This window comes from Protopterus annectens, chromosome 3.part0 (assembly GCF_019279795.1).
Source record: "Protopterus annectens isolate FY-2018-M chromosome 3.part0, PAN1.0, whole genome shotgun sequence".
NCBI classification, from domain to species: Eukaryota; Metazoa; Chordata; order Ceratodontiformes; family Protopteridae; genus Protopterus; species Protopterus annectens.
Window position 1 is genome coordinate 196,068,635 of NC_056731.1, and position 23,831 is coordinate 196,092,465.

The following is a 23,831-nucleotide window of genomic DNA, read 5'->3' on the forward strand; positions in this document are numbered from 1 at the left end:
CTGTAGTAATTTTCCCTTTCTAACAGCAGCTTCTAAAAACTCTACCAAGTCAGGTATTTCTCTTAGCATTCCCTTATCCCTTTTTCTTAGCCTATACTCAATCCCTTGCAGGGAAGGCAGTCTCTAAACTGCAGTCCAAATTTCTACTTAACCTCCTCCCACTTCTTTACCTTTCCCTGTCTAGTTATTTGCTCCCAATACATTGATTCCTTTGCCACTTTTCCCCAGTAAATTCCAGCCCTATCTTGCCTATTTTCTGTAATCATCCCTACTGGCAAAATCTCCTTTCTTCATTTCCCATGTTGGTTTAGTTCTTAGAATACTTTTTGCTACTTTAGCTAACTTTTATTCCGCATGACTGTTGTTCTCATTAAGGACCTGCATCTTTAATCCTACGCCTCTCTCCATTTCATCATCATCATCATCATCATCATCATCCTTTTCCACTTTTATTTATAGCCTTCTGTGTGTTACGCATATGAGCCTTAACTGTGTAGCTGTAAATTATCATTTCAAATCAGGTGATCCTAAAGCACCCTGTTTTATTGGAAGAATCTGCTCTTGCCCTCTTTCACTCCCAAATAAATTTCATCAACTGTTTATTATCCAGAACTTATCCGGTTAATAAAAATATGCCTTATCTGTTTGGAAAACTAAAGGCAATAAAAATATTTTCACTGCTTGTATCTTAGCATCTATATTCATAATCAAGAGCTTTCACTTTCTCAGATGTCCTATTATTTTTTGTTTAGTCTCCTCCCACATATCCATAGCTTCCATAACAGAATTCTTTTTAATCCCTTTCCCAAAACACATCATCATATAATGTCCCCATAAATATGGGTATTGCTGACACAATTCATATGTGGGTACATAGTTTACTTGTTATAGCCTTTGTTTTATCTTCAATAATGTTATATCCTTAAATCACTTGAAGCAGTCTCAAAATGTTCCACAACCCCAACATTTAATTTGATGGATTTTTCAAGTGCAAAGTAATACCATCTGCAGATAAAGGTAACGTTTTTATTACCATACCATTTATTTCCTAAAATTTGTTGAGTCTGTTATTTTCTTTGCTAGTGGCTCTGAATGTAAAGCAAATAAAGGGTGAAAGAGGATGTCCATGCTTTGTTCCTCTTTTCAAGCACATCTTGTTTCATATTAATTCTTGCCTCCGATCTTTCATATATCCTCCTAAGCAACCCTGTTCATTCTGTCAGGGAATGCAAATACGTCCATTGCCCTGCTCATAAAATCCCAGCTTAATCTGATGAATGTTTTCTCTACATCAAGATCTAACAACAACAGTGGTATTTTCATACATTTTGCTTTCCTCTGGATCATCATTGTTCTGTTAATGGTGTCAGATGTTCTCCTCCCTTCCACAAAACCACATTGATCCATATCTATCAATTTTCGCTGGCATAAACTTTGTCATTCTCTTAGCTAGTATTTACATACATTTATTTATTTATTATTTGTTGACTGGAAAAGTCCAGCTAGGACAGACCCCATTTTCAGAGGAGACCCAATGAGAAACCCTCCACACGCATGTCTTTGGAATATGGGAAGAAACCAGAGCATCCAGAGGAAACCCATGCGAATGCAGGGAGGACATGCAGACTCCACACAGAAGGCACCCCAGCTGAGAATTGAACCAGAGAACCTCTGGCTGTGATGCAACAACGTTAACCACTGTACCACCCACATATATACTTCATAATTATGGTTTAAAATGGGTGTATATGAAACTGGGTCTTAAGTGTCTACCCTCTTTGTGTAATACAGCACCACGGCTTTCTTCCAAGATGCTGGTACCCCCCCCCCCACACACACACACACACACGCACACACATACTTTTTTTTTAAAACACTGTTAAACAAAAATTCCAGATCGTTATCACTTTCTTTCTTACCAACTTCCAGATGTCCACAAAACAGCTTTTTCCTTGAGACTTCCCTGTTGATTATACATATCCATTTTTATATCATCTCTTCCTATCTTAGCGGTTAAATGTTGAGCCTTGTCTTTCACTAATCTTGGCATAGTTGAGTCTTCCATAAATATGCCCATGTGTGCCTTTTCCTGTTTTCCACAGTCCCCTGTTTTATAAAATTGTTCATAAAATTGTATACAAGTATCTGTAATACTTCTGTATGATCTCTGGTTATTTTTCTTGTTATAGACTTCCTAAGTTTGACAACAACCATTTCTACTTTCTGTTGGCCAAGTCATTGCGCTAAAAGATTTGTGCTCTGGAATTGGTATCAAAAAAGTTGCATAATATCAAGCTTTCTAAACTTAAGCATGTTATCAAAATACACTAATATAAATGTATTGTTATATTTCTTTGGAGGTAAGTATTCTTCATACCTACAGTTTGTCCTAAGTTTTGAAGTTTCTTTCTGCTAGATTATAGTTTGTCTTACTAGCCAGTGTTTTATATTTCCTGTTAATTCTGTAGTTGTACCTGTTTTTCTTCACCAACTGTTTTAATCAGTCATTCTTATACAATGATAAAGCAACTCATTTATTGTTTATAATTTTTTGTAATTTTTGGCTAAAATTTCAGGTTGAATATATTAATAATGTAGGCCACTTGTCAAGACTGCTGTTTAAACACAGCATAGCTGAATTGTCAGAAGTAATTCTGCCCATATAAAAATTGTACAAAAATTAATTTTATTATAGTCATACACATATATTCCAGATATTCTGGGTGGAACTGCTCAGATATTTGGTATTATAAAACCATTAGCTTTATATGGTTCAGGTTTCTTACAGGATCAAGAGCCTGTTAGTAAACATTATGTCACAAATTGCTACTACAAGAACAACTACCACCAAAATCCAAGTGCCTGCACTCAAAAAATAAGAGTAAAACTGAAATATAAAACTGGTGCAGGCAAGGGTCCAGATTTCAAGTAACAAAAAGTTTAATATGCAGCTAACAGATCCTTAAAATTCCTTAAAATTCACTAGCGCTTTCACCAATAGGCTTCTTCAGGTGTGATATGTTACTACATGTCACTTCCTTTTAAATCCAAATTTAAAATCACATGACTGAAACATTTAAAGAAACATATTTTAAAAATATTATTCACAACCTATACAAAGTACTTAAAGTGTCATTCTAGACTAATTTTATTTCTTACGTAATGGTCTAGATTTCAAGGTTGGTCTCAAGGGAATACAATCATTTAATCCGTGTCCAACATTAGCTCTCAGTTTTATAATCCATTGAGTTTCTAACTCCTCTGTTTTCAGTCTAACATCACCTCCTCTTTTGTTAACATAATTCTTGCTTATTACCACAAAGCTGAAACAATGTGTGGTGTCAGTCTGTGCTGTGTGTTTTGCCAGAGCATTGAACATGCTGTTTTTATTTATATGGTATAAATGTTCTCTAATTCTATCTTTCAACATTCTGTCGGTTTTTCCGACATAGAATTTTGTACATATTTTACACACAGCCAAATAGACTTCATAGATTTCAGTATTTCAAGATGTCCTTCTGTATCACTGTTGCAGTATTCCTAACATGAGAGATCTCCTGCAAAGGATAGCCCAACGTCTGTCCAATATGATGAAGCCTTTAGTATCTACAGCTGCCACACATCACACATATATTCCCCATGCAAGGCATAGGGCATAAAGGTGATGTACAGACACACACACACTTCAGAACTTCTTTGCCACCAGTCCGAACATCATCATTGAACAGCTTTCGTCTGTGCTGGATACCGAGACGTTTTTCAGATAAGTGCCCCATTGGGGTTCTTTGTTATCTTTTGCTTTTATTTTTAGTGTTGTTGGTTTCATGTCATCCATAAAGGATAATATCTGTGAGGGGGAGGCAGATTCCCCATAAAGATCATCACATCCAGCGTCTCTTCTATCTGGGTGCTTCGTAGTGTTTTGTCTGCCAAGCATTTGTTCCTAAGACCCGACATAGTTCCTTCTCCTCCTTGTCTGTTTACCTTGAAACCAATGTTTTAACCTGTTGACTGAGAGTGCTATGGCAGAGTCTTCTTGCCCTGAGGGTCAGCCTTCCATCAAGAAAAAGGCAAAAAAACTAAGGTCTGATATGGCTGATGTCCATCCTCCTATGGATGTCTCTCTCAAGACTAGTAAAAGCCCAGAGAACCATCTGGTTGTTACCGCTGATTCCTCTGCTTTGACCACATCAGAAGCTGGCATGGATCTTATTTCTTGCATGTCCTTTGAGGCTTTCCAAATATCTACTCCAGAAGATGAGGGAGAACCTTCTCTGATTATATCCAAGGGACCGAGGGGGATTCCACGGATTTTAGTGAGGGAGGGAGATGCCTACTATGCTTGAGTGTTAACAAGGGTCCGACCCTCCCAGAGAGAATGTCAGGATTTTACTCAGAGGCTATTTAATGTTTTAAAGCTTCCACAATGGGTCTCTGTGGTTGGCCCTTCCTGGCGTTCCACTCCTCTTAAGAGACCTAAGGAGCAGGATTCCTCTGATGAGGATCAGGATTTGGGGGAAAAGTCATTAGCCTTACTGTTCCCAAATCCCTTCACTCTCCTTCAACTGATGTTGTGGGGATGATAGGGTTCTAATCCCTTTTCAGCACCTTTTCTCTGAGGACAAGCTTCAGTCCTGCAGGAGGCCAGGAAGCCCACTACCAAGAAATCATATTTGTCCAAATGGAAGAGATTTTCTCTCTGGTGCCTCTCTCACCATTTCAGAATCCTCTATCAATGGAGGTTCCTCTGGTCCCCTGTTTGTGTGATCTGCTCCCGGATGGGTTGGCATACTCTTCAGTTAAAGCTCACCTATCAGCAGTTTCTGTTTGCCTGCCCTCAAATCCTCCTCTGGCTTCCACACTTGAGGTCAAGCAGTTTCTTAAAGGCATCCTTGATATTAGGCCTCTCAGGATGCCTATTCCTACTTCCTGGGACCTCAGTTTTCTTCTTGAAAAATTGACTGTGGCTCCTTTTGCACAACATTGTATTTGGAAAACTGTTCTTCCTTTAGCTCTTACTTCGGCCAAGAGGGTTTCTGAACTTCAGGCTCTCATGGCTGTTCCTCCTTTTTTAGTTTTTCATAGGGACAAGGTGTCTCTTCATATTAATCCTTCTTTTAAGCCCGAGGTGGTGAATGAGTTGTCCCTTAATCAGTCTATTTATTTTCTTTCCTTTTTTCCTTCTCTGCAGTTTGCCAGTGAGATGGCTCTTCACACCTTGGACTTGCATAGACAGCTGAGATACTGTTTGGATAAAAACTAAAGTTATTCAGAAGTATGAGCATCTTTTTGTTTCTTTTCATCGCATGTCTTTGTGTTTAGCTGTTTCTAAGCAGACAGTCTCTTCCTGGATATCCAAAGCCATTTATTTTTATTGTTCCTTTCATAGCAAATGTCTTTCCTCTTCAGTAAAAGCTCATTCTACCAGAGCTGTTGCTACTTCTGGAGCTTTTTTCAAGGGACTAGATACCAATTCCATCCTTGATGCTGTTACTTGGGTCTTCTGTCCATAAATTCATTAAGCATTATAAATAGTGAAAAGGAATATTTGTTAACACCTAATATCATGCAGCTATTAAGTTCAGTACACAGTGTGTCAAAGGATCTGGTGCACTGAGCATACTAGATGCAACTCAGTTTTCTTGAAACATCCAAGTATTCCTTTTACCCTGAGGTGCTATAGTTTCAAAGTTAATTGAGTTTATGGGTTGAGGGTGCCCGTGAGTAGTGTGGAAGGCAGCAGCCCCATCTATAAAGACAAATATTCTTAATTATTCCATTAACTATAGTGAAGTTAAGTTTTTCTTACTACAGATACTGTTTTATCATCATTCTTTGTGTGTGAACTTCATCTCTGTTTTCCTTTTAAATTGTATATTTGCTTGTACTAACAGCCAGCATAGTAAGAAGCATTTTAGCATATAGTTAACTATTTCTGACCATGAGTACCACTTAAAATCCTGCTTAACTCAAAAAAAAAAAAAAAGGAACTGCCAATAGTTTAGGAGTAGCCACCTGAAGTAAATCATATATTCTCTGAATATTAGGTACTTGAGAAGAACTCCACTTAAAAGTATTCCATCATCCTAGCAAATGTGCCCCCAAATGACAGTTCCTCAAAAAGAAGGTGAAGGCATCTGTGAAGAATAAGACAAAGACCCCCTCAACAGACACTGAATCCTCATCGGAGGAATCTGGTTCCCTAAGTCATTTAGAAGGGCAGAGGTCAAGGAGGAGCAGGTATCAAAACCCCTTCAGGAGTCTTTAGAGCCATCAAGGCAGAAAACAAGCCCTGAATCATCTCTTGCTATTCCCTTTGAAGATCCTTAGGATGGACCAAAACATACTTCAGGTTTTTGTCTTTTCTTGGAAGGGACATCAGCTCTAACAAATGCAGAGGTTCTGACCCCTTTTGAGATTCAGTAAGGGAACTCAGAACCTTCTCCATAACCAATATCTATGGAATCCCTGTAGGACCCTCTAGAAAATCAACCACGGTTCCCCCTCAGTGTCCAGATGTCATTGTTTTTAGGGTTTGAAATCATACACATTTTTACTAATATTTAAATATCAATAAGGTATTTGTTTCAGTTCTGAAGAACTAATACAATTTGATTTTTTTCTAAAGAATGCATGACAACAAACCAAAATAATGAGCAATGCTGAAACATTTAAGAAAACTTGTAACTCTGATGCTTTCATCAATATTTGTTGACATTAGCCAGTCTCCTTGAGAAATAAGAATACAAAATAAATCAACAGTGATATGAGAAATAAACTGCCAATAAATTTTCTAAGCACAGAAACTGGAAACATAAATAGGTAAGACCAGTTCACAAGGGGCAACTGTTTGTGAAATTCAGGGCTTTAGATAATAGAAATAAAAACATCAGGCATTTATAATTATTAACATGATCTAAAACAAGACAGATCATGTAAAAAATCAGTCAGAATAGAGATTTGCTTAACACCAGCTGCCATTGCACAGTGTGTTCTGAAATCAAAGAAGCCATAGCTGGAGTGGGTGACACTGTGGCCAAATGAAGTGCCATAAGAGCACAGGCACTAGGAAAAGACCTTGCATAAAAACTGTTTCTGGCCTTTAGCTGGTCCCTGTCAAATCTCACTAAACTCTGGAACCTTGTGAATCAAAATATTGCAACAAAAGGAGACAAGTGTACCTTTCAGCTGATAAAACTGAACCATTAAAACTTCAATATATATATCCAAAGAGTGCAAAAACTGCACATTATCACTTCCTTGTTGCCACTGTTTTGGCTGCTAGTGTAACTAAAAAAATCACTTTATGATCGCACTTCCAAGGAGCCATCCCAGTATGAATAGTTCAGTTATCAAGCTTGGCTAAAGCGTTGCAGAAAAATGTAAAACAGTGATCCTCTAACAGTCATCATCTCCATCAGCCACCATGTGTCTTGGAAAGAAGCTTGCAACCTACAGGTGAAAAATATATGTACAGGCACATCTGTCCAAATCACTGTAAGACATCTCCACTTGGAAGCAACCAGGCCATAAGACATCCACCTCCAGTCCCCCCCAAAACAACTAAATCCCTAATAACACCTCTCACTTCCTATACATAGTCATACCAGTCAGATTCTAAACCTCAGTGATTTTGTTGGTAGATTTTTATTAATTATCCTGAATACGTTTGCATATGGCTGCCAGCAAGAGGTTCTTTGGTTCGATTCTCAGCCAGAGTTCCATCTGTGCGGAGTCTGCATGTCCTCCCTGTGGCTGCTTAAACAGTAAAGACATGCAGGTAGGTGCATGTGTGCGTGGGTGTGCCTTCCGTGAAGGTTGGGTATCGGGCTGGCACCTCAGCACTGTAAAAATCCACTGCCAATCATTAGCGGACCGTTGATCCGCTGTGGTGACCCCTAACCGGGAAAAGCCAAAAAGACATCGATTGCATCCTGAATACTTATTTGCAGTGTGGTCTTCATATATCTAAAAGCTTTTAGACTTGCTATCAAGTTAGGACAGTTTAAAATGGACTCCTCCTTCCAACCAAAAGTTGCCGTTAAACTGAGAATAGTGTACTAAATTATCTCAGGAAGTCATCTAATACCCGAATGATATATCTGGAGTCCTGTTCAGCACCTGTGTCAGTAGTCCCACAGTCTCTTGACAAACTAAAGAGCAATACATTGTGAGGAATATCACCATTCACATGTAGTCCTCATCTGTTACATTAGCCCAACTAAAATTGGTCAAGATGTTAGCAGAAACCGGGATTTGGGACCAAAGAAGGAGTTAAGCTGCAAAATGGAAAACATACCCCAATGAATGTTCTTTGCCTGTTCCTTAAAACAGGCAACCAGTTTCGCTAAAATTTTTCCACTTTGCCTGATCTCCTTACATGCAAAGAAAAGAGTGAGTGTACCTGCTCACCAGTGTTAAGGAATGTTGAACAAGTTTAGTCCTCCCAACCTAATGTTAGTGTATACAGAGCTAACCTTGTCCACAGAAAGTTCAGATGCATACCCTTGAGTGCTATGAAGAAGCCCCCTGGAGGGAGCAAAGGGCTGGCTTGACAACTATAGAGAGAGAGAATTAAAATGTAAACTTTTGTGTATGCTTTGGTAGTGTGTGTTTATTTTTTACTCATCCCTTGTTGAACAAGTTAGTCTCAGTAAGCTAATGGCCTCTTTTCATGGGAGACTGGAAGTATTATTTGTACTACTGGTGAACTTCCACTACTCTTTTTGAATGGTGCTGTTGTATCTTTTACATCCACCTGAGCTATAACTTACTCAAGTAGATACAAGCCTGGTTTAATGTCTCATCCAAGGAGACCACACTCAGGATTGCAGCAACCCCCCCCCCCCCTTATGCTGCACTGCAGTGTCAGCAGTTCAGCTGCCTGATGTGGGAATAGAATCTACAGCCTTCTGCACCAAAAGGCAAGTCTGCTACAGGTGAGCAAGTTTCTACATTTCTGTATCATTCCTGTAGGTGACCTCGACAGAGTCTTCCGGAGTAGGTACAAACCAGATCCCTAACTTTTTAATTGACTTATGCCCTTACAAATAAGGATTAATCCTTAGCATTTTTTAATCATGGATGTGCCCCAATATATTTACACCTAGTTCTACACTTGTATCAGACCTTTTTAGTTGTCATATTCAGAATGTATTCCAGACAAATCATTTTGTAGAGCAGTAACTTGGAATTTCAAGGAATAATATACTTTCTGGGAAGTAAGGCACTGGAGTTTTAATCTCTCAACATCGCAAGTTTGAAAAACCAAACCATAAGCCATTCATAGCCATTAACATCTTTGGCTGTGGTATTCAGGAGTGAATTTCTTGTGCATAAGTTGATTATCCTGTAAGGAGTACTGCTTGACATTAGCAAGGTTGTTGGTGCATATCTTGGTTTAGAAAGTGGAACAAGCTGATACTAAATCATAGTGTCAGTATTGCATGTAACATTTGAAAAAGGCATTGTAGATAGAGTACCTGAGTAATTGTGCTTATGTGCTATGCAACTTTTCCATTGGACTTTGACATCAGAAGAACTGAATGTGAAACTGGCAGTAAGTTTTTTAAAATCCTGTTAATGTTGATTTGTTTTCTTTGGCATTTTCCCCTCAGGTCTTAACATTTGTTTACAAAGCTGAGTACAAATTGGCATAAGTATCTCTTTATTCATTAAATGAAATGCTTGTCAGCCTTTTTAAATTCCTGGCACAGAGAGATGAATTCATGAATATGACCTTGGCAACCCAGGATTAATTAGTGCCAGTGGCGCTGGAAGAATTGGGTGGGGGATGATGTGAGTGAGTGGACAATGTCAGCTCACCCATCCTAAGGGATGGGATGCAGCCCAGCAGCCAGCAATGCTGATAACTGCTAGAGAGAGAGAGATGTATGACATGCAGCACTGTGGGCTTGAAACATGCTTGGTTCTGGCAAGTAACATCTGTGCAGCAGCCTTCATGGTACATGCAGTTACACAGGCGTGGGTGTAGCATGCCCTCATGATAGCATATGAAGGAGGAGGTAAGCCACAACATGGAAAAAAGTCCTCATGACTGCTTGGATGATGGCTATACCACAAGAGAGACCTGTGATGTGCAAACAAATGGGTAGTATTGATGGCAGTACTGTGGTCAGCAGGCATGAATGAATTGGAAAAAAGTGTACAAAAAATGCAAGACTTAATTGAAGGCTTTTTGACATTAAAGAAAAGATTACTTTGTTGCTGCTTTTTTAATCCGTGATTTCTTGCTAATGTGGTAAGTGATAAAAATAAACAAACAAAAAAATGAACAAATAATTGATGACTTAGGTGCCACACAGTAAATGAACATACACTGCACCTGAATATCTGAATAAATGACACAGATTTAGAATTGCTGGACTGACTGAGTGGTTCCAACATAAGAGTCAAATAGTGTCCTTTCCTGTTCCCAGCCACAATCATTGCATGAGTTCTATAACATCCTCCAGCCGAGAGGCACCTGTTGCGTGGACAACACAGTGCCACTGGACCAGTGGTTAGCTGTGTGAAGTGTTATGTTAATCTGGGAGCTACTTTGTATATCTGTCTGCAAGTGACATGCTGTCAACAATTGAAGTTGAAGGTTACACCTGAATGTACAATACTCACCATTAGAGGAAACTTGACATATACCTTTAGTGCAGTGACCTGTGTAGCACCCGTTTTCTTTTAGGATCCCATCCTGGTTATTTTGAAAAACTGCCATTCACCTGGTTTGCTCATTCATTCCCAGTTTAGCTCTTTTATGAAGGCAGTACAAAAACGTGGGTAACAGGGTCTCTCAGCATTGTCACATAGATGGTTATAATGCTTCCCCAGATTTATGACATGCAATGCCATTACTGCTGAGTACATGCATGCTTCTAGTTATTTACCCCATGGCAGACATTACTCATTATTCGTGCTGCAGCATCTCTAAAGTCTGTCATCAGGTTTGCAGAGAGTAATAGGAGAACTCAGTCATTTACCCTCCTGCACAGACCACTGGTTCATATACTGCTATTTTAATTAGGATCTTCAGTCTCATTGAAGGGGATTATTCCTTGTATAGTAGGCTATTCTGCATGTCTGTGATGACTTGCTTGAAATAGGTAGCTCATTGAACAAATTGTGCATTTACTTGGCTGTTATCAGGATGGAATATGGTTTTAAGGTGCAGATTAATTAAATACTAGTAGCATGTGGTATGTTTTAATTTAGTTCATATAATGCATAGTCTTTGCTACATAAAGCTGCTCTGTGCCATATTTTGGTATATATAGCCTGCAGTGTTCAGGTATGCATTAAGCTTAGGAAATGTCTGAAGACCTGAAAGGAGTAACCAGAGTTAGCACAAGAGTGATGACATTTTTTTCTTGTTACAGACTCATTAGGTTTGATATGCATCCCAGAAATATTGGAAAACTAAGTTGCATTGGGAACTGTGGTGCTCTCTAAGAAATTTAAAACCACTTAATAGTTTGTTAAAGGAGAACCGCACCCACAGACTGAAAAAAACATATTTATTTCATCATGTCTTGATGTTGCCTGCATTTTAATACCACTTTTGGATTCTATATACTTTTTTTATATTTTTAAATGTAATTCCAGAATATCCCCATATGGGGTCTGGCATCTTGATTTTTTAGTCCACCTCTAGGTATCTCACATTGCAGTGTTTGGTTTTAAAATATTACATCATAGCCCCCAAGCTCCTGTTAATGTATTGAATTTACATGTGTTTTCACATATACCCTGCTTTATTTTAGTCAATCAGGTTTAATTATTTATTTTATTTTACATTTGTTAACCGGGAAACTCCGACTGGACCAGTTCCATTTTCAGCGGAGGCCCGGGGAGAAAAGCTCCAACATCAAGTTATACAAATACAGTACATGCAGCATAATACACAAAACAGGTTACATCATGTATGCTGAGCATGGTAATATAACAAGAAATTAATAAAAACACTCCAGTTAAAAGAAGATATAGAACATGGGTAAAAAGACAATGCCAGTCATACATTGGTAAGAAAAGAAAATATATCAAGTAAGATTCTACGGTTAAAAGTACCCTTTCAGATGACCAAGCCTACAGGGGATCAGAGCTCCAGCATGTGATCAGAGAGGAATTTGGGGAGTTAATAGTAGTATGGGTAGGGTTATGTGATACAAGGGCATAACCAGGTACTAAGAAGGTGTGATTTGAGGGAGTTTTTGAATATGGATGTGGAGGGGCAGTGGACACAGATAGGGGAAGAGAGGTCCAATTTCTGGCAACGGTGTGGGAGTAGAGTGCTTTCCCTGCATTATTGTTAGCCTTGGTGATGGACAGGAGAGATTTTTCACTGGATCTTATGTACCGGTTTGCAGTATAGATAGTAAGTAGTTTGGATAATGAGAGTTTTTCTTCAGGATATTTGAGAATATTGTAGGCTGTGCCCAGCTGGTGATAGTTAAGTAGCTGTGGTAGCTCAAGCCATTTTAGTTCTTTTAGTCCAGCACAGTGATGGGTTCTATAGGTTGAGTTAGTAGCAAACTTGGCTATTTTATTGTAGCATGATTCTAGTTTGTCTAGGTCACATTGTCTGATTTGGGTAAAGATTGGTGCTGCGTATAATAGAGTTGAGAGGAGGTGGCTTTGTGCAAGAGTGACTCTTGCTTTTTGTGAGCGAAAGGACTTATGCCTGTATAGGGAGCCTAGTTTTTTGTGTACTAGTTTTATGATATGTGAGATATGAACATCAAAGTGGAGATTATTGTCTATTTCAATGCCCAGAAGTTTGGTGTGGTTAGAAGGGGAGATGGCGGTGCCTTTCTTAGATGTTATGGTAAAGGAGAGGTTTTTTTTTTTATCTATTAGGGGTAAATAGTAGCAGTTTTGTCTTTTTGAGATTTAGAATTAGTTGGATACCCAATATCCATTTTTCTACTGAGATAAAGGTATCTTGAGTGAGTGTATGTAGGGTGGTGGGAGATGAGGCGGAGCAGATCAAGTTTGAATCATCCACATATTGTATGAGTGTGGCATGTTGTGTAGAGCATTTGAGGTTATTTGTGAAAATAGAGAACAACAGTGGGCCCAGTATAGAGCTCTGAGGGACTCCTATGGTGGTTGGAAGTTGTGTAGACAGAGTTCCTTTCCACTGGACTGATTGTTGCCTGTCAGACAAGTAGCTTCTGAACCAGGCTATAGTAGAGGAGGTGAAGGATAATGATGTTAGTGAGTCTAGTAGAATGGAGTGGGAGACCATATCAAATGCTTTAGAGAGGTCTAGGAAAATGGCTGATACATATTTGTTATCATTCCTGTGAAGGTTTATATAATTATTTAATTACCATTTCTTGCTTTTCAGTGACAATTTAAAAGACAAACAGGGATAATCACACAGACCTGTATTCTCCGTGCCTGTTATTTATGTTTCTTTCTAAAGTGGCCAGTTTTCATTCTTTTGTAATGCTTGAGTTATAGTCCTTAAACTCATCTCCTCTCCCCCTAAACACCTCCCCTTCATATCTGTCAAAGTGAAAAATCTGAACTATTTGCTACTGTGATTGACAGCTCACAGAAGGAGACAAAGTTCATGTGCTGAGATTACTGTTCTGTCTAATTGTCCTTGTTTGTCTTTTAAGTAGTCATTAAAAAGCAAAAAATGGTAATTAAACCTGACTCACAAAGAAAGCAACGTATATGTGAAAACATATGTAAAGTCAATGCATTGACAGGAGTTTAGGGGCTTCTGGGGCTATGACTGTAATACGTTAAAGGCAGATTGCATTGTGGGATACCTAGAGGTAAACTAAAAAAATCAAGATGCTGGACAACATGTGGGCAGACTCTGGAATTAAATTTAAAATATAAAAAAGTATATAGAGTCCAAAATTAGTGTTAAAATGTAGGAAAATTAAGATTTGATGAAAGTATATAGCTCTGCTACTGACCCAACATAAAAGCATAGTTAAATCATATAGCATCTTACAATGAACTGCCATATTGGGTTTACACTTTTTTAGTGCATGCATAATGTAATATTTGAAAGTTTTGATCATTAAACTGGTAATTAGGCAAGACAACTGAAATCTGATTTTGTGAAAGCAAGTCACCTTAAAAGTTGTACCTAGTTATTTCTTCACTTCTTACCAGCTGTATGAAGTATCAGAACTAAATACTTTGCAGAAACAGTAGTAATAGACTATCAGAATCTGATAAGGCAGACTCTAGTAGTCTCTGCATGATGTGCACGGTGTGTTAAAAACTGAATTGTTGTAAGACAAACATCATTTCATCATAAGAATACCATCACATGGAGTGTCATCTTCATTGCCCTGAAATCACCTATGTATGTAAAAGAAACTGTCTGTCTCACTGTCTTTTTGTTGCTTTTTTAGGTTAACACCTCATTATTTTTATTTCTATTAACATTTGACTGCAGAGTTGTTTGTTCTTTTTGAAGTTTCTGTATTTGATGTTTTTTTGTTTATTTTTTTCTTTTTCCCTGCTTCTTGCATTTTCCTCACCCCCTCATCCCCATCCTGTCTTTCTCTCTCCTCTTTTTTTGTTGTTTTTTTTTTTGTTCTGTGTTTCCTTCCTGTTTTTCTCCTTATCCCTGCTATTCCTGCTGCTGTAGCCTCACAGGCTGGGGAAGCTGGCCGAGCAGGTAGGGGATTTTGATATTCCCTAATTACCCATGTTTCAGCCACCACCAGTGGAACAGACTAGAACTTGAGTCTGGAGATTTGGATCACAGAGCTGCATTACTTTGGCCAGATATGGTCCTGCTGCTTCTAAGTAAACATCTGAATAAAAATGTTCCAACATTTCAATGCAGGTGTAATCAGTTGTCTAGAAAGAAATGGTATTATACATGGCATTATGTTGCAGCCATGTCAAGAGATTCAGGGTTACTTATTTGATTTTATTGCTACAATGCTTAAGGCTCAAATCCAACAGAAATACTGACTTTCTTGTCAGTTGTGTTAAGTTCTGTTCTCAGCACTAGTCTGTCACACTGCAGAAACATCTCCCAAATCTTCACTAACTACTACTTAGGCTAGTGTATCTGACACTTGTTTCTGTGAGCTTCTGCTGGGCAAAGCTAACATGCATGTGCCACCGCTGCTGTGTAAACTGGTGGTGGGAATAGTGTGAGTGGACATTGTAAGTGCTATGGAACTGACACAACTGCTTACAATGGTGGATGAGCTTTTCTTCTGGGATTTGGGTTTACTCTCTATATCTAAATTCCATAAAGTAAGTGAAATCACTGGGAATGGCTGTGTAGTTCTTCTTTAGCAGCATGTTTTATGTAATTGTAAATTCACACGTGCCTCTGGTTATATTATGGGGTTGCTTGTACAGATGAATGGTGGGCTCCTTGCATATTGTTAAGTTCTTAAGTGTGTAGAGAGCAGTTAGTATATTAATAATTTTTTCAGTGTTTTGACATCATTTTACTGTCCTGTGCAGAAGCACAATTACCTGACAAGATGCAGAGGATTCTTCTAAGTAGAAGTTTGCAGACTCCTGCCGCTGACCAGAAAAAGTGTAATTACATGAGAGGGTTATTCACTAACCCCTCTCTCTCTCTTTCTGTACATTTTTATGTCTTTGTGGTTTTGTACAGTATCAGTTCTTTTTCAAACGTACTGATTCAGCTGTGCACATTATTAGCATTTCAGGAGCTGCTGTTTAGTCTATGTGCTTAGTGTTGAGTGCCTTGGGGTACCATTGTTTTTATTAAAATGTATTCACCTGTTAAACTTGTTGCTATAGCAGCAGTTAAGCCAGTTTGATTTTTTATGTATGGCATGAATGAGCATGTCATATGATCATGACATATATTAAGCTGCTAATATGCATATATAATAAACATGAGTAAGAGTGGGTAGTTGTGAAGTTTAATACATTTTGTAGAATTATTTGTTATGCTTTATTTTGTTGAAGCCAGGACTATATAATAATGACTCCCAATAAAGTTTGGGAAAGTACAGTACATTAGCATTTGTTAACTGTAGCCCAGCGAAGATTATGGCGAGACCCAGCAAGTTGGTGTGATCCAGTCTGGGGCATCATATTAGATGCTATATTTTAACTACTACACTCCTTTTATACACTTGGATCTCTCTTGACTGTCAGGTACCAAGATGTTATCAAAGGCAGCTCTTCATCATTTGTGAGAAGATTACCCAGCTGGCTTAGGAGGCAGCATGGATGAAATGCATATTTTCTGTGACAGAAAACATTAGGGTTTTATTTTCAGAATATTTAAGACTGGTGTTTACATTATAGGAGTTGATATAAGAAGGGCTGTCAGAATTTATTTTAAAACAGTGTAGCAAATCTTGACACAAGTGCTTTACAAACCCTTGCAAAAAGCTTGCAGCAAGCAAGTAAATGTAGAGAGTTTCAAGAAGAATTGCACCACCATCTTGCTTGTTAAAATTTTACCAAGCTCAATCGTGAATAGAGCAGCAAGTCATGAAATAATCTTGAATGTTGACTATCAGCAAGGTGGGTTCTTTCTTTGAGTTGCCAGGGGTGGATTAGGCAAAAGGGATGATATAAAGGGAGTCAAGGGAAGCTGGGCTTGAAAGAGGAAGATGTAACTCCTCATTAAGGAGTGTTATCTTTATGTGGACACACCACTGAAGTCCCTAGCTCCCCTTCTAGCAGTTGACAGGTGTTCATTAGTAATATGTTGGGACTTCCTTTATCTCCCCCTCCTAATACGCTTTTCCCCTAAGCTTTTGGTGATTTTGATTATCCCTATCAAACTAGCCATCATGGTCCTACTGCATTGTTTCTCGTCATGTTTTCCGAGTTCCTGTCCATTGCAGCTTTTCTGTATCTGTCATGAGCGTGTGTTAAGAGAACAGCCAGGGAAAACACACACTAGACAGTATGTCTTCACTGATTAAAAGGCAACTGCTGATTACTGAGTGCATGCTATATACAGTACATTATGACTGCCTATTTCTCAGATCGCCATAGTAGGAAAAAAATGAGAGCTGTCCAGCCACACCATATCACAAAAAGTGCATCTTAAAAGCATTGATTTCCAGTGTTCCCATGACTTTTAGATGTCTGACAGCAAAATACTATTTCCAAAAACAAGTTTCTGAAACGAGTACCACCATATCAATAAGTCAGTTATATAAATAATGACAGTATAGTTTGTATATAACATTTGAACATGTTTTGCAATGTTTTTATATAGTTTGTATATAACTTTGTATAATTTGCATGTATAATAGTTTATAAATGTTTGATATATAAGCATGTATTTATCACAAAAATTTTAAAATGTTTTTATATACATTTTTTCATATACTCTTTATATAACTTCTATATATATATATATATATATATATATATATATATATATATATATTATGTATATTTTATATTTACTTGCATATTAGAAGTTGTTTCTTGGTTGAACACATATATACCTTGAACTCATATAGATTTCTATGGGTTAACTTGGTACTATTTCAGTTAATAATTAACAATAGCAATTAATGATGTCATAAAGGATTTAGTTTAAATATTGGTAGTATCTGCTATGAAATGTAATAGGTCTGAAGAAACCTGTGGGGGTGAAAGCGCTAACCTGAATTATTTTATGTATGACTAATAAACTTTGGTTTGCACATTACGTGGTTGGATTTCGATTTAACACTGTAACTGGATTCTGCATGTGTTCCAGTAGCTATGGAGTGCTCTGGTGCTATTTTTAATTTTTATATAAATAATGTCCTAAAACAATGAAAAACATTAGTTTTGAAGGTGCCTGCTGTAATCCTCCCTCTTTAAAAGTGCCTCTATCAGTCTTATAACTTCTCCAAAGCACTACACCTTGCATCAACACGCATTAATATTTCCTGTTTGGATTGCCCTTCCTGTTAAGTAGTTTGTTCCTGCAAGGGAAGATCAATACACAATTTCTTTATCTTTTTATGCTTAAAGGGGAAAGTATTTGCTTTAATGTTCAATTACCAACTTAGCTCTTAAGTGAAAAATCAAAGGCATTGAACAGTTTATATTGTAGAAGAAGCAGAGACATCCATACACTTGTACAGTAATTACAATTTTATGTGAATATATACATTCACAGTTAAATTTTTCTTTCAACAACCACCATTCACAGTGTTTTGTTGCTGAATCAAGATGCTAATGTTTACTGTCAGAAAACCTGAAGCAAGATCAATTCTTTCAACAAAAATTGCCAAAAAAAGAGTAGTGGGAGAAGTACCTTACAGCCCAAAGTGGGAAATTCTGCAATCCCATTTGGACTTTGGGCAGGATGTCCACTCATATTATGTCCAGTTCAGGAGTTTTGTTTTCATCTCTGTCTGATAGTGAGCACCTCTTTCCCTAGCTCTTTACGTAACTTTCAGCTATCCTTGGTCCAGTCCTGTTTAATATGTTCATTAATAATTTCAACAAGGCATGTAATAATGCTTCCTTAGTGCAATATGCTGATAATTCTACCATAATCTGCTCAGCAAAAAACCTTGATTCTTTAGAAAAACATACCCCAAAACCTCCCACTTCTGTCAAAACATGGCTACCTCCCAACTTTTCCCAAACTGAAAGAAGACTAAACTTATGTTTTTTGCCCCAAGTCATCATGCAAGTGTGAACTACACTATCTCAATTACCTCCTCAAACAGCACTAATATTTAGCTCAGTCCACAAACAAGGCTACTAGGCATTTGCATTGATAAACACTTTTAAGTTTGATTACCATATCCAACACATTGTAAAAAAAAAAAAAAAAAAAAAAAAAAACACCAAAAACTTGTCTGTCTCTACATGTCCAAAACCTGTATGACTCATAACTCAAGGAAACGCACCATTTCTCTGCTTCTCCATTCTGTCTTATGTTCTACACCCATCCTCTCAAATGTACATATAACTCAGTTAAATAAAGTAGTTGCAATGATATTACAAAGTAGCAAAATTTCCTGCCAGTCTCCTCCAAAGAGCCCATCAATGTACAGCCCACAAAGAGCTTCTTTAGTTCTAATTATCCCACCACCTAACATGCACCCAACAACTTCATACAAAAACTCTTCTATAAACCAAATGACTATCCATCTCTCTCAGCAGCCTTATACAGCTGCACTATCCATCAAGATCCCTATGTTCAGCTGATTAACTATTGCTAAATATATCAAAAGCAAAGAGCACTGCAGGAACCTCTCTGTACTCTCATCATGTGTCCAAAATCTAGAGTGTTATTCCCTTATCACTCAAGCAGCAACCCTTCCTCAAAGTATTTTAAAAAAACAACAACAGTCATACCTACTAAAGTCCTGGCTTTGCACTTGTACATGTCTAGGATAAACTTTGTTTTTTTTCCTTCCATAAACCTGTCCCCTAGTATGAAATCCCTATCCTTTCATATTCTACTCTATTTATCTTTTTATCACTCCTACTAAACCTCTCCATTCCACTCTCTGTCTTGATTTTTTCCTCTGTCCTTTGCTTTATCATCTGCTCTATAACAATATAGTTATTAGTTGTATAGATTAACATCATGTGTTAGCGTACCTATTGCCACCTACATATTATATCTGTATGTGTTATATTGTACATACTTTATAAAAAACGAAAACCAAAAAAGTATTTTTTGTAAATAAGTGTATCTTTGTGCAAATGTGTAAATTGGAGCATTTCTTCTCAGGTTTTCACTGAAAGTGGGTCTTGTCCAGTTGGACTTTCTCATTAAACAAGAGCAATAAACAAAAAAGCATGTAAGACAGGATCTTATTACCCCCTTGACACAAATATGTGTGGCAAACAAATTTAATTCTCTCTTTCCCAGGAAAGTTATAAATATGTGTTCCAAGTTAAAAGTGTCAGGGCACACACAACATACTATGTATTCAAGCTGATAAAATGTTTGCAGAGGAGGCAGAAAAAACAAACAAGATATCCATATACATTTCATGTTGGTAGTTAACAGCAACTTTTTGTTTAACTCAAAACTTCTTTGGGTGCAAATATATATATATATTTTTATTTGATTTTATATATTTCATTTCTGCCATGTTGTACTATTCAGTTGTATCTGTATGCTTTAAGTCACTAGAATGATAGCTCATTGCTAACAGTTTTTCACAGCGCGCACACACACACACACACACACACACACACACAAAAATCATTAGGTATCAAGCACTACAAAAACTATATATCAGGGTTACCTTTAAGTATCAAGAACTAAAAACAAATATAAACCAAAATTCATTTTTTGATCTACATAAATATGCAGTAATTATACAGTAATTAGACTCTAGCCTTGTTTCATATGGACAGCATAAAATTTAGGATTTACTAGGAAGTAATATTATCTTTATAAAATATATGTATTTAAATTTGTTTACCAGGGTAGTACACTGATCAACATTTACCAACTTCGGGCTCAGCCCAGGTGAAATACAAAACATTTCACAAACAAAAAAAAGTAAGCAATAAAATAGTAATTCAAATTCATTACAAAGAAAAAAAATGTGTGTGTGTGTGTGTGTGTGTGTGTGTGTGTGTGTGTGTGTGTGTGTGTGTGTGTATATATATATATATATATATATTATAGTGAACAAGCATAGTGTAATGTACAATATATACATTAGTTTCTGAAGTGGGTCAATCTTCAGTAAATCTTGAGAGAGGAGAATAGACTTAGAAAGGAGATAGGTTAATCAATATGTCCTGTATTAAAGCAGAAGCATTTGGCTTGGATGAAGAAGTGTTTTTTGAGTTGCATTCTGAATTTGGAATATGTGTTGAGTTCCTTTATGACTGGGAAGAACATGCCAAAGAGTAGGTGACTGAGAAGCAAAAGCATGTGCGGTGCTGTGGAGTTTGGTTCTAGTAATAGTGAGAGTTGGTGTGGCTTCTGAGTAGTGTTTCGGGTTGTGTGAGGTGTTTTGTTTTCATGAAGTCTAGCTGCAAGGATAGTTAATGTGTGGAGTTGAAGTAATTTGTAGAGTTGGGATCCTAAAAGTAGATTAGTTCTTTGTTTAATGGTAAGCCATTTGACTTTTTTTCTGGGGTTATACAGTGATGCTCACAGGGAGTCAGATTTGTAATGACACTGTAGTTGTAAGGGATAGTCTGGAGTGAGCAATGTTTTTCATGTAGGCAGAAGCAAAACTGGGAGCCCATATTCAAGTTTAGAAAGGCAAACTCCTTTCCCAGTGGTTGCTCTGGCAGTTTGGGATAGAAAGGGGTAGATCTTTCTTGGCCCAAAAGATTAGGGAAAGCTTATTTTGTCTTTCTCTGTATGAAAATAGAAGTTTAATGACTGATCCAAGCTGTAATCCTAGGTATTTGAAGGTGGAGGGTGTCTCCATGGAATGGTTGTGTAGTTCAGTGATAGTTTGTGAGTCAGGTGCTTGATGAATTTTCTGTGGAGTTCCAGAAAGCATAGTTTTGGTCTTGGTGGGCTGCGAAGTAGTTTATGGTCTATGAGCCATTCATGGAGTTCATGTAAGACTAACTGGAGTTGGCTTTGAATGTTGTTATGAGAGTGACCTGATCGGTAAATGAGCATGTCATCAGCATAGAGGATAAGTGGGAGATGGGGGAGGTCACAAGGAAGTTTGTTAATAGATATGGAGAAGAGGAGAGGGGGCAAGAATGGATTCAGAAAGATAAGTAGGGAAGGACATCAAGATAAGTTATGAGATGGTTGTTAAATGTGTGTTAATCAGGAGCATGAGAAATTAGTTATTCTGGGGATGATAAGAGTATAAGATATATGAATAAAGGAAGAAGGATATCAAAATTAAATGGGGAGAGTTAATTTATGTATAAATTCCAAATGTTATATATTTGCATGTTATTAATAGCATATCATATTGTTTTATTGCTATATTTACTTACATATGCACAGAATTTACAAAATATTTGTCAGTATCATATTTGGGTTATTAATTGTTCATTTTGATGGAAACAAGCATATAGTTTATCAGTAATATTCATTTGATTACCTTGATGTGTCGGAACAAAGCATCTGTTTTCATTTTGTAAAGTGCCTTTTAAGAAGGTTTCTGAAATTAGAAAGTTTATCAAAAATGGTAATATTTTGGGCGGACTGTGTCCCAGGTTGCAGGCATATGTTTTATGCAGACTTTTCTTGGGGGGGGTGGATAAATCCACATTATGGGTGGTTAAAGCTGTACTCTATCTGCATGATATTTGTAAACTTTTAGTAGGGTTGCCATGTTGGGGTCTGATCTTAATCTTTGAAAGTAGTAGTCACACTGCAGTTTCCATATTTTGATAAGTAATATCAATAGGACAAGCAGCATTTTGTTCACAGTTGAAGCTTATGAGAGGGCAAATCATTTATTCAGCTTTCTTGAAGACTTTGGTAAAAGGACAAAGAAGAGAAGGCCCGGAGACCCGTACTTCTGTTTTGCTGCTCACACCATTTAGAAGTTGATCCTTACATCCAGTGGTAAAATTTTGCATTCAAATGCCTAAACATCCGAACACTGATTGTCCATGTAGCTATTAAATTGAAATGTAAGACTTGCACTGGCATTGCCTAAAATGTTTTAAGGAGGAAGATAACTCAGCTGTTGCAACTGGCAAAAATATAATCCTGCATGTTCAATGTGATGAAAGGAGACACTTCGGGTCTACTTTAAAATCAAAGTGAATATAGTTTTCAAGAGTTCTTTTTTAACACCTTTATTAAATTGTCACTTAAGACATGGGCAAACGTACATTAACAGAAAAGAAAAACTATATTAACATTTTACCTTTGACATACATTATACATCACATATCTTTTCTTTGTTTATAACTATCATCAGTCCAACATTACATAATTTGTTCAATTTTTGCCTTCCCTTAAACCTCAATCTTCCTCCTGAACAGTATTCTGCATGTGTTCTCCCATTAATTTCCATTTATTTTTATGCAATTTGCTCCTTCCCTTTTCCACAGACCCATTTCCAGTTCTTTTATCATATTCGATACTTCAAATACAGTTGGTTTAGACTTGAATTTCTATTTTCTAGTAATTGCTTTTTTGGCAGCCAACAAAATTAAACTTAACAAGGCATTTACTGTGCCTAGGCAATTCAGATCCTGAGTCCCAGCTCAAAAGAATCATTTCCTTAGTTACAGCAATTTGCTTGCCCAAACTGTTTAATAGAGTACTCTGTAGGGAATTTTTAAAATCTGCCAACTCATTACACTCCCAAAGATGTACGTTCCTAATTACATATTTCTTTCCCATCATACCTCCAACATTTGCTATTTGCCTAAGGAAAAATTCTTTATAAAGTCTGGCTGGAGTATAAAAATAACAATGCAAATATACTTTGAAGCAAAAATCCTAAACCTTCTGGACTTTGTTACATACTTGCAAGTCATACATATGCCCTCCCATTGTTCCTTTGTAAATTGCTTTTCCAATCTCTCTTCCCAATCTTTTCAGACCTCCTGTGATTGGTTCTTATAGATGTTGTGCAGTTTTTATATTCCCTAGTAATTATCCCTTTTTAACTACAGCTTCTATTCCAGACTCAACTAAAAACTTTACAGATCTCTACCTTGCAACCCAAGTGTCTTCTTGGCCTCTTCCCATTCTGTTACCTTTCCCTCACTAGTTATTTGCTCCCAGTACCTTGATTTCCTTTGCCAGTTTTGTCCAGTGAATTCCAGCCCCCTTTTGCCTATTTTGTGTAACTCTCGTTGCAGTCATCCCTACTGGCAGAATCTCATTTCTCCATTCATACATTGGCTTAGTTCTTAAGAATGTTTTCTGCTACTTTATGAATATAGTATTCTATATAGTTATT

General features: G+C 37.3%; 1 protein-coding gene across 10 annotated transcripts in view; it reads left to right on the forward strand.

The window, feature by feature from the left end:
* DIP2C (disco interacting protein 2 homolog C) overlaps nucleotides 1–23,831 on the forward strand; it is a 2,757,794-nt gene that overhangs the window by 2,435,640 nt on the left and 298,323 nt on the right. For 6 of the 10 annotated variants that reach the window (XM_044064688.1, XM_044064690.1, XM_044064692.1 and 3 more), the window contains one exon: nucleotides 14,633–14,662. The exons of the other annotated variants lie outside the window; for them this stretch is intronic. In XM_044064688.1, coding sequence (XP_043920623.1) covers nucleotides 14,633–14,662 — 30 coding nt within the window. The remainder of the gene's footprint in view (nucleotides 1–14,632; nucleotides 14,663–23,831) is intronic. 10 annotated transcript variants of the gene reach the window in all.